The sequence below is a fragment of the Danio rerio genome, chromosome 7 (assembly GCF_049306965.1).
Source record: "Danio rerio strain Tuebingen ecotype United States chromosome 7, GRCz12tu, whole genome shotgun sequence".
NCBI classification, from domain to species: Eukaryota; Metazoa; Chordata; class Actinopteri; order Cypriniformes; family Danionidae; genus Danio; species Danio rerio.
This window is the reverse complement of record NC_133182.1, coordinates 59,696,998-59,715,259: the sequence shown is the minus strand read 5'-3', so window position 1 is coordinate 59,715,259 and position 18,262 is coordinate 59,696,998. Positions and strand designations below refer to the sequence as shown.

Sequence of the window (18,262 nt, the reverse complement as noted above, 5' to 3'; positions counted from 1 at the left end):
ATTTACATGCTGACCTGGTAATATATTCATATGATTATGAGTTTCACAGTACCTCACTTCTTTAACTATGGAGTACTGCAAATTTTACACACAGTTGCAATCAGATTTATTAGCCCCCCTTTGAATTTTTTTTCTTTTTTAAATATTTCTCAAATATAACAGGGCAAGGAAATTTTCACAGTATGTCTGATAATATTTTTTCTTCTGGAGAAAGTCTTATTTGTTTTATTTTGGCTAGATTAAAAGCAGTTTTTAATTGTATTTAAAACATTTTAAGGTCAAAATTATAAGCCCCTTTAAGCAATTTTTTTTTCCAATAGCCTGAACAAACCATCGTTATACAATAACTTGCCTAATTACTTTTACCTGCCTAGTTAACTTAATTTTAAGCCTTTAAATGTCACTTTAATCTGCATAGAAGTGTTTCCAAAAATTATCTAGTCATATATTATTTACTGTCATCATGGCAAAGATAAAATAAATCAGTTATTAGAAATGAGTTATTAAAAATATTATGTTTAGAAATGTGTTGAAGAATTGCATCTGTAGAGAACAGAAGTATGATCATAACAGTTCAGAAAAGCTAATGAGCTCAACTTGATTTTACTTGTTAACAAAAGACAAAACATATCACTTAAGACTTGGCCGATTGATACCATTTATTGATTTTTATTCAAGACACACATTCTGGTGCAGTTTCAAGCAGTTTATTTAAGCTGTACAACAAATGACAAGATTCACACTGGTACCCAAAAAAATATACATCTTTGTAAAAGGCAAGTGATTTGAAGAAATATTAACTATGTAATGGTCAACTCTTATATTTTCTCTGTTGTTTGTCTCTTGTATAGCTGAATGAATGCCTCATGCAAACCAGAATTGCAGTGTTGATGAAAACATATTACAATATTCTTGTTCGGTCAAAAACAGATAACCCTGTTTATTAAAATATGCTACACAACTTGACTATGATTGTGACTTCAGATGCAATGTGTACTGTTAAAATGGTCTTACTCACACAATAACATCACAATAAAGACATAATGAACACTTTATTAATACATTACATTAGCGTGTTTTAAGCATATTTTCTGTTCAGTTTTCAGGTGTTTTTTTATCTTCAAGAGGAAGTGAACTTGGACATCGCGGACATCATCTTAATATCCCATAAATCCACCATACCTCTTTTCTACCTCTGATGAATTTTCATCCTCGTCTTGCTCTTGAGACCGCTTTAAGAAGCCTCCGTAACGTTTAGACTCCTGCCACCAATCTGGTCGGCCTACTCTCCTCATGAAGCCCCCATAACGTTTTTGCAGTTCCCTAACCCCACTCTCCAAGTCATAAAGCCCTCCCCTTCTCATAAAACCCCCATAACGTTTTGCAGTTCCCTCTTCACCTCCCTTTGAACGTGTCAGAGCCGCTTCCTCCCTCTCCCCGTCAGCCTCAACTTGATTGGCCAGCATTTCAACATCATGATTAGTCAGGATTGCTCTGCCCTGATCAACATCCTCTGGCTCCAGCCCATAGAATTCAGCTGCCTTCTTCATGAATCCTCCATAACGCTTGATTAAACTTTCAGAACGTTTCATGAAGCCGCCATATTTTTTGTCTACCTGGTGCTGTTGGCTGTTTGAGTGTTCGATTTGTGTGGCTGCTCGGTTACCCTCAGGACTGTTATCAGCATTCTGCATGAAATGTTTGCACTGACTCCAAGAGCTGCCTGCGTTCGGTTGCTCCTCACACTCCAACACACATTCCTGCGAGAAAAAGCAAAACAAAACGTGAATGTATAGTCGTTGAGACGTACACAGCAGTCCCAGAAATGAATGGCTGAGAGGATATCCCTCGTCTCTCCCTCAACCTTCATCTCTCAATCCATAACTGGGCAATATGCAAATGAAGGAGTGTGTTTTGGATGATAGTGGATGAGTAGGTGTAGAGGTTGTGCTAAGCTTGTGGGCAACCATGGAAACGCTAATACAGAGTGACACACTGGATTTGAACAAAATACACCAATGCCACACTCTCTCTCTCTCTCCAACCCACAAACATAAATCTGCGTTGTGACGTTTGGTTAACTTATCACAAGAAGAGCTAAATCCAATTGCTGATTCTTTAATGTTATTAATAAATTATCAATACTTAACAAAAGTACACAAAACACACTTATCAGGAAGCACAGAAATAGAATTGAGCATGGTAAAAAGAAACACCCATGTTTAGACAAGTATACACAACTTTAAGTAAACATAAGGGCTCATATACAAGACAAACAGTACAAAGGCAACTCAAACAGCTTGAGGTAACCAATTGCAACAAACCATTTGAGTTAAAAAAAAAACTAATCAATATGAGTACTGTGAACTTACTCCATTTAAGTTGAAGTATTGATGTATTTAATTAACTCATTACCGTCAACACTGAGTTTTAAACTATTTTCAAATAAGTAGAATTAACTTTCAGTCAATTTTGAGTTAACGATATCATTTGATAAAGTTGAGTGTTGGGTTTTACAGTGTACACAACATATCTCCCACCTAAATGAACACTTCAAATGTAAAAAAAACTGCTCATTTTAAAACTCTCCATTCAACCAATCTCCAAGGGCCTCATATCAACGCTGCGTACGCACAAAAAAAAAAAAGATTTCAAGCTCACGTTTGGATATACTAACAATGAAATGAACTTGGCGATGTAGTGTCGCAGTACACTGTTAACCCTTACTGTAGATTATGCAGTAAATAACTGTAAAATAGCCAGTGTTTTGCTGTAATAAAAGGAAACAGTATTTAACTGTAAAAGCAGCAGGATTTGTATGAAATTTTGTAGTGCAAAGAATAAATTACAGTAATTTACTTTATGTACCCATTACAGATAGTTACTGTGATAATAAATGGTAAATTACTGCTCAATCATTATTACCCCATGTACTCTGATGCTTTATGTTGCTATCTATATATATATATCTATATATATCTATATCTATCTATCTATCTATCTATCTATCTATCTATCTATCTATCTATCTATCTATATCTATATATATATATATATATATATATATATATATATATATATATATATATATATATATATATATATTCTGTTCAGTTTTGGTATGTGTATAGTCAGTATTGAGGAGAAAGTGAGACAATGCTTTGATGATAAGCTAAATTTCTCTGCAGCCATCTCTGTGTTTTCTTTGGTTCCTTTTATGTTTTTAACATTGAGTATCAGGAGTCAACCAAAGTCAATGTCACAGAGCTAATTAAAAGGTAAAGATATGGACGAGATGCATTTAAAGGCAAAAATATTCACACAGAGCAACCAAATTATCACAATCATTTTTATAACTTTGTTTACTTTTCTATAATTAATATAATTAGCCTAGTTTAGCCCATAGTTAAGCTTTTAAATTGCACTTTAAGCTGAATATTAATATTTTGTTAAATAACTAGTAAAAATGTGTTATTTAAAAAATATCTTAAACAGCACGTACATACATTTTTGCAGAGACTCAATTTGTTTGGAAAACTTCAAATAAAGTAGGTAAAAATGGCATTAACAGTATAGTATAAAGGCTTTCCTAAATAAATGTATTAATCAGGTTATTTGTTTTTTTATTATTATTATTACTACAGGTTTGGAACAACATGAGGATCAGATTATTTATTAATTTTTTTATTTTTTTGCTTTGCATGAAGTTTTTATATTTTTATTGCTTTTATTCAATGATATGTGCATGATTGTGATAAATGTAGGCAATTCCTTTGAAAATATGCTAGGTACACGGGATGTCAAACTCCTGAAGGGCCGCAGCCCTGCTTAATTATAATTATAATATATAATACAAAAGGTTGATCACACGACAAATAAGTCATAAATACAATACCCTAAGAAGGAGAAAATAATAATTCAATGTTTACCTGTTCTGAGCTGTTACACAGTCTGAGTCGATACGAGCCATGATAATTAGTTCACCTTTTAAGTCTTCTGGTTCTTGAGTCATTCGTTCATCACGTGACAGAATTATGATTGGCCCGTGAGGAACGAATGACTCTAACCCGATAGAGGACTCGAGAGATAAATGATTCAATTCTTTTTCCTACTCTAAACGCATATGATTGGCTTCTGCATTTCCGTGATGAACGACTCAAAAGACTTAAAATGAACAATACCACCTGCACAAATGTGCGCATGCGCGGATGAACGAATCACTCCCTGAGAGGACTTGTAGTTTCCGAGTCAAAATGAATGAATCGTTTATGAACGACCCATCACTACTGTATTCTTTCTGACAAATTGCTTCAAATTGGACATGCTACTCTGAGATATCAGGAGAACTAGCAGGGATCATATACTTTTCCATAGCTGTTTATTCTGCAGTTAGTTTGCAGGGCGTATTTCCACATAGCAGTCTGCTATTACGACAAACTGCGTTAAAGCGGGAAAAACACGAGAATTAACAGCATTATTATGATGGCCTCATTCAGTACCAAACTTGAGCTTATGCCACTTACACTTTTTGTTGAAAAAAGCTCTTTATGGTCACCTTTTTTCTGCCGCCATCCTCAATAGCGTGTGTCACACACCTTACACATCGTCTTCTTGCATGAGAAATACACCTGCACAGTTTTGGAGCTTGCTGCTTGCATCTAAACGCAGCTACAGCCTCTCACATGACAAGAGGGAAAGGCACAGCAAATCACAATGTTTATATGTGTTTGGGGGTCGTGCTACATTAAGGAGTGATGTGATTTAATCCTTTCATCATGTCTATGTTAATACTGAAAGCGCGTTTTTTTAAAGTTAATTAAATTATTGGTGGGGAAAATTTAATAATTGCCGGATATTGGTGGGGACCCTTCATCCATGCTAAATCTGTGCCCCTGGTGCTTTAAAAACACTATTGGTTGGGTTAGGGACGGAGGAGGGTGGGTCAGTCAATCCGTCAGTCATTTAGTCTGTCAAACAGTTAGTCGACAATGGCCTCTGGTGGATTTATGAGAAAAAAAGCAGGCATGAAATTTGAGATCTTGAAAAGCATACACAGCATCCTCTGGTGGATTCATGAAAACAAAAACTGCAAAAAAAATAATAAAAATAGATCCGGGGGCGTATTTGACGGTCGCCCAAAATGTATATAGAGGTACGTTTTAATGTGAGCCTGGTTTGATCTTTGCTGCTGTACTATGGCTAAAGCAGGTGCAATGATATTAAGCAGAACCTAAAAAAATCTGCCAATTTCAATCAATATAACTAACATGTGTCAGTCAAGTTGGAAATTAGCAAGCTGGGGACTATTTTCAGGTGGTGCGTAATATTATTACACCTTCTGCAGCCATGCTATAAGTTCCTAAATTAGTATGAGAGCATAATATAATGAGAGAGAAGATCCAAGCCAAACAGTGTATTTTTCATAGCGCTTCACTTTTTCCACATTTTATTCATGTTAAATCCTTATTCCAAAATGGAGTAAATCCATTTATTACCTCGAAATTCTACACACATTACCCCATAATGACAATGTGAAAAAAATATTTTTTGAAACTGCTGAAATTTATAAAAAAATAAAAACCTGAAAATCGCATATTCACAGCCTTTGCTCAATACATTGTTGATGCACCTTTGGCAGCAATTACAGCCTCAGGTCTTTTTGAATATGATGCCACAAGCTTGACACAGCTGTCTTTGGGAATTTTTGCCCATTCCTCTTTGCAGTACCTCTCAAGCTTTATCAGGTTGGATGGAAGCGACAGTATACAGCCATTTTCAGATCTCTCCAGAGATGTTCAATAGGATTTAGGTCTGGGCTCTGGCTGGGCCACTCAAGGACATTCACTGAGTTGTTGTGAAGCCACTCCATTGATTTTTTGTGTTCTTTGGGTCATTATCCTGCTAGAAGATGAACCGTCAAGTGTCAACTCTGAAGCAGGTTTTCATTCAGGATGTCTCTGTACATTGCTGCATTCATCTTTCCCTTGATCCTGACTAGTCTTCCAGTTTCTGCTGCTGAAAAACAGTATTTCTATTAGCCTGGCGATGAGCAGTGCCTAGTTTTCTCCAAATGTAATGCCTAAATTTTAGTCTCATCGATCCTGTCTTGGAGGTCTACAGACAATTCCTTTGTCTCCATGCTTGGTTTGTGCTTTGACATGCACTGTCAACCCTGGGACCTTATATAGACAGGTGTATGCATTTTCAAATCATGTCCATTCAACTGAATTTACTTCAGGTGAACTTCAATTAAGCTGCTAAAACATCTCAAGAATGATCAGTGTGAACAGAATGTACCTGAGCTCAATTTAGAGCTTCACGGCAAAGACTGTGGTAACTTATGTACATGTGATTTTTCAGGATTTTTATTTGTAATATATTTGCAACGATTTCAAAAACAATTTTTTTTCACAATGTCATCATGAGGTATTGTGTGTAGAATTATGAGAAAATAAATTAATCCTTTTTGCAATAAGGCTATGACATAAAAATGTGGAAAAAGTGAAGCGTTATGAATACTTTACAGATTGTATCTACCTTTACACTGTATCTACCTAGAAAATGGCAATTTTCATCTAACGACAGAAGAGTCCTGCTTTAAATATGAAAATGATTTGGTCAATTTTGAGCGAGATGCTACTTGTCTGATCATATTTAATGATCTATGCTAAGTTAAACTAAAGGTGCTCTTGCTAGACCCAGAAGTTGACGTAATGGATTCAAAAATGGTCAAACTGAAGTTGAACTGTTTAACTCTAGGGGAGTTGTAAAATGAGCCTATTTTCAAATGTTAATTTCTGGTGGTAAAGGTGACCAGAAGGTGACAAACAAAGGTGAGAGACTGCAAATAAAGACAATGTGGTTCAAGATGTGCCTGTGTTCCCAAGTACAGTATATCCTTCTGAGGCAACACACTTTGTGGAACCTGTGATGGTGGGCCATAGACATGTAGATTGTGGGAATGTTCCAAGAATTTGGATCACTAAGGAGACCATAGTGTCGAAAAATACAGAGGATCCCAAATGCAGACCATGAAGATCAATAAAGCAGAGACGAGACCATGTGGATGACTCAGTGGCACAGAGAACCATGATGAAGCAACCATGATGATATCACTATGGTGTAGAATGAGATCATCTCAATGGAGAAAGAGACCATTGGCAGAGCTGTGGTCATTTCTAGGCTGGACTACTGTAATGCTCATCTAGCTGGGCTCCTGTCCTACACCCTTAAACCTCTACAGATGATTCAGAACGCTGCAGCTTGTCTAGTCTTCGATGAGCCCAACAGAGCCCATGTAACACCTTCTCTAGGAGCCTTGTTGGAAAGTGAGTGCCACCTCATGGTACCATCTCAGAATGGCAATAAGTCACTTTCTAAAACCTTTTCATTCAATGTTTCTCACTTGTGAAGGATCTTCCCATTCCCACATCAGCAGGTTCACTGTTGTTATTAAGCGACAACAAAAAGCCCATCTCTACTGTGATCAACTGAACACTTAAACAACTTCACTCTAGCTCTTAGCTAAACACTAACAGTTCCTTTGTAAAATTAGCCCTTCCATTGCCTCTTCTTGTTGAACTGCAAAATAGTTCTTTATTTGTAAGCTGCTTTGGAGAAAAGTGTCTGGTAAATGACTAAATGTAAGCATAAAATAAGAAGCAAAACACCACAGCAGAGAAAGTGACCACCACAACAGAACTGGCAAACAGTGCATCTGGAACATACTGTGACTTTTTAGCCATGAAAGGGAAAACAAGCAGCTCAAAGACGACCCTCTTGAAAATACTTAAGGAACCTGAAGACAGCTTCTTTTAACCACGACAGGAAACTGGGAGCTGAGAAATATTGTTGATGACTGAAAACAATTAAGCTTTAAGTGTTTACACCAATCAAGGTTATCAACTGGATCTATTGTTAGTCAGGTCTTATGCTAATTTTTGTAAATGTCGATACATAATATGCAGAGTGCACAGGTATACAAAACAGAGCAAAGCTAAAACCATGTGGAGAAGACCTGACTTATGAGCAAATAAAGATGGAGTTATGAATACAATATCTGTATGAGTACAGCCCATTTTGAAAATTTATATTTTTCTACAATTCTCATTGAATATAGGCAATGTATTTTAGTGCATTTAAACAAAACCGATTTATTTAACAGATATATTCAGTAAAATAACGGTTTTACTCACCAAACATATTTAAAAATTAAAAGATAATAAAATTAAATTCAAGCAAAATACAAAATATATAGCATATTTTTGTATCCATTTTTTGCGCCTCTTGATTTTTCCTTTTTTTTTTTTTTTAAATTCATCTTTAATATTTGGCTGTACTAGTTTTTGACTGTTATCGTACATTATTTTGTTAGGTAAGCTCCAGATTTGGCTTCAGTACTGTCTAATCTCATGTATATGCACAAACATAATATTGTAGAGCTTCCTAATAAAATATGAATTTAAAAGAGAGATTTGTGAGGGGTGTACTTATATATGTTGAGCACTGTACAAAGGGAAGCAGACACAATTCTATATTTTATACAATAAATATACAAAAGTATAGTTCTGTATTTAGTTTTCTGACATGGAGCTAAGTTGATTCGTTCACACAAACACATGAACTCACAAAAGCTGTTTAGGAAAAAAATTATATTTTGTTTGGCTAATCCACATCTGACACTGACAGATGTGGCATCTATTAACCATGAACTTTTATTGTCTAGAAAAAAAACTTATCTTCTTTAAATATGCCATCTGAATAAATACAACATAAACACTCCATGAAAAATTGATAAAACTCCAATAAAAATGCAATTTTAACATTGCAAAATATGAAATTCATAGTGGTATCAAAGATTTACTCGATAAATCCATCACAGTCGTTACAGCATAATTAAACTCTGAGAAAATATATTTAGTCGGATAGTTTTTCCAAACGACACACTGACATTATTTTAAAGGAACGATTTAAGGTAAATTAGTGCAGCCTAGTGGTGGTGATTTGAGTCTCTCTCTCTCTCTCTCTCTCTCTCTCTCTCTCTCTCTCTCTCTCTCTCTCTCTCTCTCTCTCTCTCTCTCTCTCTCTCTCTTTTACTGTCGAGTATGCATGCTGTCACGATTTTGAGCGTTTTCCTTTTTTCCTCAAATTTCTACGCGATCGTAAATGCGTAAGTAATTTACGTGGTTCCATCACAACTCAACAAACAAATGATGATCTTATGTAATTCAGAATTGTTTATCCAAAATTAGTAGTGTAAAACCCTTTTGAAATAATATGAAATGTATTTTGAAATAAAAAAGCCTTTGAAAAAAAATCCAAAGGGCTTCAACAGTGGATTGTTGTTTTAATTATGCAAAAGGGAAATAATCATTTAAAATGGATGTAAAAATAAAAATGCGAAAGTGCACAGGTAAAAAATAAATAAATAAATAAGTGGATAAACTTTTGGAAGAACTCGTTTGATTACACGTGAAGAACACAGCGGACTTACTATTGAGTTAAGATGTTTGAGCTGAAGGGGCATCTGCTGCAGACAGTACGCGCAGTCCTCTCCACAGTCCGCACGCGCTGTCAGCGTCAGGCACGCGCTCAGCAACAGTGTCCATCTGCAGCTTATGGGAACTGTCAAGGTCTTAAAGGGAAGAAATAAAACAGTTAAACTCCTTTCTCAGTGTTATCAAGACTTATTTGACAATGTTTTTTTCTTTTAATGTGTTCAAGTCAGTGCCGTAAAAACAAAATTAAGAATAAACAGGTCAAAACAATTGGAACAATTCTTTAAATGTTGTACTGACCTTCATTACTGAGGCAGTTACTGCAGTCTGTCCGGTGCGTGTAAAGTCTCGTCGGTCTGAGGGCACAAGTCTGCGTTATTCCCTAGAGTGGATGTTGAGCGTTTAAGAGAGAGCGACAGAATAAGAGAGAGAGAGAGAGAGAGAGAGAGAGAGAGAGAGAGCATGAGAGGGTGTAAGGGGGGATGGGGTTATTTATTAAATCTCACAAATCCAATGTACGCACTGCACAGTATAATTTACGAATTTATAAAAGGAAAATCTTAAATCAAAAAGTTCATTAACGTGTTATTATGCAATAAATATTAATTTCTGTTGTCAAATGTGTCTTTAGGTTATACACTGAAAAGACATTACACTTTAAACCAAATAAAAATACTATACTTATATAAAAATAATAATAATATTGTTATTATTATTATTAATATTATTGGCGACTTGGTGGCGTAGTAGGTAGTGCTGTTGCCTCACAGCAAGAATGTTGCTGGTTCAAGCCTCGACTGTGTTAGTTGGCGTTTCTGTGTGGAGTTTGCATATTCTCCCCGTGTTCGCGGAGGTTTCTTCCGGGTACTCCGGTTACCCCCACAGTCCAAAGACATGCAGTACAGGTGATTTGGGTTGGCTAAACATGTAGTGTAAATGTGTATGGATGTTTCTCAGAGATGGGTTGCGGCTGGATGGGCATCCGCTGTGTAAAAGATATGCTAGATAAGTTGGCGGTTCATTCCACTGGGGTGACCCCAGATTAATGAAAGGACTAAGCTGAAAAGAAAATAAATGAATTATTATTATAACTTATTTTTTTCTGAAAGTATAATTTAACTTTGGTTCAATTATTGAATCTATAAAATCAAAATCTCAAAAATATGTATTTTTGGTCAATGAAAAAAAGGACATTCACTCAGTTTAAACATTGTTTAATATTCATTAATTTTCCTTAAGCTTTGTCTCTTATTTATCAGGGGTCACCACAGTGGAATAAACCGCTAAATACATCCCAAGAGCTATTTTTAAATTTTTTTGCAGTTTTTGTTTTCGTGAATCCATCAGAGGCCACTGTGTATAAGATCTCAAGGTTCTCTCGCGAGTGCCATTGGCAACTGCTGTTCTCATGTAAATCCAGTTGGCCCCAGTCGACTGACTGACTTACTGAGACTGACCAACTGAACAACCAACCACCCACCCCCTTCTCTAAACCCAACCAATAGTGTTTTTCAAAAAAACACAGATTGACCTACCCACTCCCTTTCCTAAACAAAACTGACAGTGTTTTAAAAAGCAATCCAGAAAAAGAAAAGCCCTCGCGTGATTTTACCACGTTTTCAGATTTTACCACAATCTTACCCTGTTTTTTGTTAATTTATTTTTTTTTGCTTTTGTTTTTGTTTTATCTGTTTTCGGCAAGTGTTCTACACCGGACTCCATCCCCATCATCGCGGTCAACTCCACTCTGTGTTTCAAGTCCACCAACGTACATGTTGAGCTACCAGACAAACTTGTAACAGTGGAAAAGCCGTCCACATAAGCGGTCAGCTGGTAAGCGTGAAAAGGAACGGCGTCATAATGCCCCGTAGTGTTCGTTTTAAAGAATAATAATAACAAAATTCTAAATATGTGTAAATAGTTCTGATTTATGTAAATGTGATGTTCATTGTTTCACATAGATACAGTATGTGTTTTGTATTGTTGCTGCATCACCCTGCCTCTCCACTCTTGCCATTTTAAATGTGCTGTTACACTTTTGTATGTTGTTGATTGCCAAATATTGAGGCCAGTGCTTTACAGTTGAGATGAGGTTTCAGAGTGCAGTGCCCTTTTTCTATACAAAGCATTGTGCAGTTTTGATAAAAAAAAAGAAGTAACTGTTGTCGTTCGCAGATCGTTTCCTAGATGCACTGTGGAAGAAACAGGTGTTCTTGGGCAAATATAAAACATTTCTCAATATTTTAGTTAGATTGCAGTGGTTTTCTTCATGTTGTTCTTTTTAACAACACTAATCTTGTTGTTTTCGGACAGTGGTTAAATGAGCAAAGTCTACTGCAGTTTGTAGAATATAATTATCTATAAGTGTAACATGAAGGTCATAAACACATTTTATGAGTACTCACAACTGAAATTAGTTATGTGTTACGTTTCGAGTTAGTTGTACTGTATATAATTACCCAGGTGGCAAAAAATTCTGGCCCAGATTTGGCAAAAAGCCGTCTGGCAGACAACATGTGGGCCAAACATGGCTTGGGTTTGGCAGAGGTCAGAGGTGGCACCATCTTTTAAGGTGGCACACAAGACTTGGGCCAGACATCAAATGTAGTATTTGGACCAGATGTTAAAAAATTATATGTGAGCCACTTAAGTTTGGTCTTTCTTGACCCACATTTAAAATACATTTAAATTATTTTTGAGTAAAAAAAAATTTCTACCAATTGGGTGGCTTCAAGAAAAAGCGCAGATATAAAGGGAAATGCTTAGTGGGCTTATTAAATTCATTGCAGCCGTGACACACCAACATATTTGAACCAGTTCAGGCTCAGTTTTGGGTTATTACCCTGGCTGAGACTTGGCCCAGATATGGTCCATGTTTAGCCTTTATAGCCAGACTTGGTCCAATCATGTACCATAATTTACTATGGCTTGTGGCCCAAGCAAAAGTTGTGTGTACTAGAGCTGGACCAGATAAATTTTGCTATTTGGGTATGGATAATGAGCAATGTATTGTAATCACTAGTGCATAGAACATGAGTAACAACAAGGACACCTTTAAAAAGTGTTACTGAATCTATCTATGAAACAATATGGTTTAAAAAGTTTATTCCATTTACTTGTGTGGTAATATAGTGATGGTAAATTTATGAAATTTTATGGCAATATATTCATTTTAAATTTATTCATTTCTCTATAGCAAGACACTGACTAGCTCCAGTTATCTTTACTATAAAGACCTGTCCCTCCTTCAATGTAACGTGTTCACACTGTAAGCAAAGAAATCCAAAAAAACTGGGAAAGAGTTATTGTCCATACCAGGACATATAGGTAGCAGACATTTACAGCAGATCAGTCATTCAATCATTTTCCTTTGGCTTAGTCCCTGATTTATCGAGAGGGGTCTGGATGCAGACCTGATGTAGTGCAATCTGAGCTGCATCCAATGCTTTTAATGGGCTCACCTAACCCCACCCCTAACCCTACCCCTCACAGGGACGTCAGTTAAGAAAAAGTGGGGAATGCTGGAAAAAAATGTCAGCTGACACAGTGCAATAGCTGCTGCTTATATTCAGTACACATACCTAAAGCAGCACCTTTCTCAAGAGACTCACCTCAGCCATGGTACTGAGGTTTTAAGGGTGGAAAAGAGTGCTGGATATTCACTCCCCCAATTTATAATCCGTGCCAGTACCGACACTTCAACCTGCAACCTTTAGCTCACAAGTCCAACTCACTGAACATTGGGCCATGGTTGCCAATATACACATATATATGTACACCTTACTAGCACTGGTTGGACTTCTTTTGCCTTCAGAACTGCCTTAATTCTTTGTGGCATAGATTCAACAAGTTACTTCAAATGTTCCTCAGACATTTTGGTCCATATTGGCATGATAGCATCACACAGTTGCTGCAGATTTGTTGGCCACACATCCGTCACGTGAATCTCCCGTTCGTCCACATCCCAACAGTGCTCTATTGAATTGAGATCTGGTGATTGTGGAGGCCATTTGAGTACAGTGAACTCATTGTCATGTTCTAGAAACCAGTTTGAGATGATTCACGCTTTATGACATGATGTATTATCTTGCTGAAAGTAGCCATCAGAAGAAGAGTACACTGTGGTCATAAAGGGATGGACAGGGTCAACAGCAATACTCGGGTAGGCTTGACACGATGCTAAATCGGTACCAGGCGCGGACTGGCCATCTGGCAGTTTCTCACTGGGTCAACATACTTTTTGGGCCGGGCTGATCATCGTCTTAAATCTGATCGGCCCATAAAAAGCTTAGCAGCCTATCATTTTTTCTGCCTTATTAATTTCTGCCTTTCTCCCACGAGGGGCATGGGCGGGATTGTGACTTGCGCCTCCATGGCTGCTGGACCAGTTGGCTGCCCGCACTCATTGTATTGTTTTCCATATCCCCTGTTCCCATCCAATGTCTGTCAATGTTGTGTCTTGCCGGTCTGCTTATCCTAAGATTGGTCTGTTTTTCTCCCTGTTCTCACTTTACCCTAATCAAGGGCAAGCTGAGATGGTGTTTTTTTGGCCTAACTGTCTAGATTTATCTTACTTCCCTTTCTAAATGCTACCTCCTATGACCTGTCTCCCCTGAAAATTGTGATGTTTGTGTATGGTCGGGGGGGGGGATGCTTTTTATTTGGACAGACAGACCGGGCTAGCCCATGTGACTCTGCAGCCCATTGGTTCTTTTCTTTATTGACATTGGGCTGGCCCAATCACAAACTCCTAGTACTTTGGGCTCTGTGTGAGCGTGCAACGCCGGTGTATTTGTCAAAATAGTTGAGAATCAGAAATGGAGAAGAACCCGAAGGGAGGTGCAGAGAAATTGCGGGAAACACACTGGTGTTTTATTTACCGGTTCTGAAAAGTTCTCCGTTCATACTAGTACACAGCTAAAAACGCAAATCAATTGACCACACACACTCTGCCTCTGCCAAGAGCTGCAGCCAGTAGTTCAGCGGGTGTTTTGAGCATAAACCCCTGGTGAAACTATAGTGCATGTCGGACAGTTCATCAAAGACCTACTGCTAGATCTCATCTCACTATAGTTGTTAAACTTGATATTGAATTTATCTTGTTGTCTCTATCTAACGACTCTTCTGTCTTTTGAATCATTTGTTCTCAGGTAACTAGTTATTATTGATTATTAAAACTGATATACAGCAAAAGAGACAGGGTAAAGTTCGTTCTTTTCAATGAAAATGAAACAAGGCAGTTATGTTATAGGTCCTGTTTTGTTATAAATATGCAGAGTGAAGATGACGGTCATATAAATATGTAGCTACACGAGGTGGCTTGGTGTCTGTTAATCAAAATATCAAAATGAAACAAATTTTCTTATATTATGTTTTCATTGTTAAGTGGATGAGGTGAATGATGTTAAAGTACACTGTTCCCTTTGAAGATTTACTCATGCGTCAGCAGGCAGTTTTTGTCATGTTTGTTATTTAAAATAGGCTGAGTGAATTGTATATTGTAAAAGCTAATTTGGCTGTAGTGTATGATTGTGTGTGTGTGTGTGTGTGTGTGTGTGTGTGTGTGTGTGTGTGTGTGTGTGTGTGTGTGTGTGAGTGTGTATGGGTGTTTTCCAATACTGGCTTGTGGCTGGAAGGGCATCTGCTGCATAAAACAAATGCTGGAATAGTTGGCAGTTCATTCTGCTGTGGCAACCCCTGATAAAATAAGAGACTAAGCAAAGAAAAATAAATGAATGAGTAGTTGATTTTTTAGAACTGAACAAAACAACCGACCATCCAAATGTCGCAGCAGAAATCAAGACTCATCAGACCAGTTTACGAACATTCCTGTTCTTGAACTGCAGCAGATCGTCGTGACCATGTCTACATGCCTAAATGAATTGAGTTGCTGCCATGTGATTGGCTGATTAGAAATTTGCATTAACAAACAGTTGGACTGGTATATCAAATAACATGGCCGGTGAGTATATAAATAAGGGGCAAAATTTTGTTTTTGGTTGAACTTTCCCATTGCTCTTAAGTCTGTAAAGACATTAACAGGAATCAAGGGAGTAAGTTGTAAAATTGTAGTAGACCTTCTTTGAGTAATGTATAAGTTAAGGTTAGCTCTGAGAAGTGAATACTGTACAACCATCCCTGCTTAGATGCTAAACTTTGGTATCACTTTTATTTTAAAGGACCCTTTAACACATTTTGTTGAAATTAAGCCACAGTACAGCTACATGACAACTCATTTTTATTAGAGTATTAGTAGATGGTTAAATTGGGGTTAGGGTTATGTTGACATGCATATGTAGTCGGTTTCTTGTAGGCAGGAGAATATCTGTTGGTGCAGTAGATATTAAGCAGTCTAATAATACTCTAATGATTATTAGTCCGCATACAGTTGCAATGTAACTTATAGTTAAAAAAATGTACAATAAGGACCATCAAAATAAAGTGATAGCAAAACTTTTCCTTTGCGCCAGTGTTATGTGATATCTTCAATGCATGATTACAGCATAACATTTTCCCAAAAGAATGGAATGAGTCAAAACTGTTCGCCGAAGAAAGCAAAACCTGGTTTTCCAACAGATCACATGAATTAGTTATGTTCAAAAGTGTTGAAATGAATCCTCAGAGATGTCATTCAGGAAGAGTGAAAGATCATAGAACTGCTTTATGGAGAATAAATCAATGATTTGATTCAGATATTGCAGCGTTGATGTAATGCACCTAATAATAACCTAAAAATTGATATATGTGCCGTTTTGTTGTTTTCACTCGAACATTTGACAAAATTGATTATTGTCAACTTTTGGATTCTATAGCTGACTTGCATGTCAGACGTTGCCTTTTGTTCATTCATTGTGAGGAGCTATCAGACTGCTTTCTATTTCCAGCAGGTGTTTCACTTTTTTTTTTCATTTTCATAAACTGTCTGCCTACTTTGGCAGTCTCTGTCAAATATGCTGATGATCTAAAAATCACAGAGCAATTAACGGCATACTTGCCAGGCTCTCTCAGAAGGCCTTGAATTCTGTTGTAGAACCGAGAAAAGATTTTCCATTCATTCATTTTACTTCTTACTTGGTTCTCCACAGCTGAATGTACCATCAACATCATCATCCAGCTTATGTTTTACACAGCAGATGTCCTTTTAGCTGCAACGCAGTACTGGGAAACACCCATCCACATCAGTTTTAACTAGAACTAAACCAGCAATATATCAGCACTCTCCTGCCTGCCTGATATGCTGGATTTTTCCACAATCTAGAATATTGTTATGGCTTTTTATTCGTTTTAATCCATGTTATGCATCTTTGGCACAATCATAATAGTAAAAATCGCTATAGAAACAAAGATAAATTGAATTGAACATGTTTGCTTTTACCAGCCAGATCTCTGCCTAATCCTTTGTGGTAGATTGTCTTGATGTCTGCCATGTGCTTTGAGCTCTCAGCCTGTGTAATGTGAGAGCATAATTTGCTGCGGTGGATCTTTCTTCAAAATGAGAGAAAATTGTTCTCTTCATCCCCACCCTTCCTCGGTGCTCAGACTGCTTGGGACTGGAAATTCATACAGAGACTAAAGTGTAAAGCGGTGTATCTGTCAAAAATGAATGTTCCCCAATACTGTGATCCTGGAAGTACAACCACAATGCACTTTCTGGAGAGTTTCTTTGCCTGAACTATCTTTTTTGGGGTTAGTTGGTTGTAGCAGAGAAGTCTCTATCAGTAGCTACATATAAATGTTGCAATTTATAAATTTGTTTTATTTTTTTTTTAGCACAGTTAGGTGTCACGGTGGTGCAGTGAGTGCAGACAAGACATACAAGCAAATACATATAAATTTTGATGTAACTACTATTACAGTATAGGTGTCTAACTACTTTTTTTTACTTGCACCTGTTCAACTGCTCGTTAACGCAAATAAATCTAATCAGCCAATCACATGGCAGCAACTAAATGAATTTAGGCATGTAGACATGGTCAAGACGATCTGCTGCAGTTCAAACAGAGCATCAGAATGAGGAAGAAAGGTGATTTAAGTGACTTTAAACGTGGCATGGTTTTTAGTGGTCTGAGTATTTCGAAAACTGCTGATCTACTAGCATTTTCATACACAACCATTTCTACGGTTTACAGAGAATGGTCCAAAAAAGAGAAAATATCCAGTGAGCGGCAGTTCTGTGTGCACAAATGCATTTTTGATGCCAGAGGTCAGAGGAGAATGGCCAGACTGGTTCCAGGTGATAGAAATGCAATAGTAACTCAAATAACCACTCGTTACAACCGAGGTCTGCGGAAGAGCATCTCTGAATGCACAACACGTCCAACCTTGAGGCGAATGGGCTACAGCAGCAAAAGACTACACTAGGAGCCACTCCTGTCAGCTAAGAACAGGAAACTGAGGCTGCAATTCACAGAGGCTCACCAAAACTGGACAATAGAAGATTGGAGAAACGTTGCCTGGACTAATGATCTAATTTCTGCTGCCACATTTGGATGGTCGGGTCAGAATTTGGCATCAACAACATGGCTCCATCCTGCCTTTTAACAATAGTTTAGGCTGCTGGTGGTGGTGTAATGGTGCGGGGGATATTTTCTTGGCATACTTTGGGCCAATTAGTACCAATTGATCATCATGTCAATGCCACAGCCTACCTAAGTATAGTTGCTGTCCATGTCCATCCCTTTATGACCACAGTGTATCCATCTTCTAATGCCTACTTCCAGCAGGATAACGCTCCATGTCATTAAGAGCAAATCATCTCAGACAGG

General features: G+C 37.3%; 2 protein-coding genes across 3 annotated transcripts in view; one reads left to right on the top strand and one right to left on the bottom strand.

Moving 5' to 3' along the window:
- The window catches only part of LOC110439952 (transmembrane protein 236-like), a 766,382-nt gene that overhangs the window by 378,331 nt on the left and 369,789 nt on the right, over nt 1-18,262 (top strand). The window lies entirely within an intron of this gene.
- Nucleotides 635-9,855, bottom strand: penkb (proenkephalin b). Its single transcript, NM_001423597.1, has 3 exons — nt 9,798-9,855; nt 9,494-9,634; nt 635-1,760 (listed from the first exon to the last, which is right to left on the bottom strand). Exons 1-3 carry the CDS (start codon nt 9,801-9,803, stop codon nt 1,158-1,160), a joined length of 750 nt encoding a protein of 249 aa, NP_001410526.1. The 5' UTR covers nt 9,804-9,855; the 3' UTR covers nt 635-1,157.

What these genes read in the sequence shown, in the direction of transcription:
- penkb (NM_001423597.1), bottom strand. An exon ending in TCAAACATCTTAACTCAATA is followed by an intron (nt 1,761 to 9,493) that starts GTAAGTCCGCTG and finishes TTTTTCTCGCAG; the next exon opens with GAATGTGTGTTGGAGTGTGA.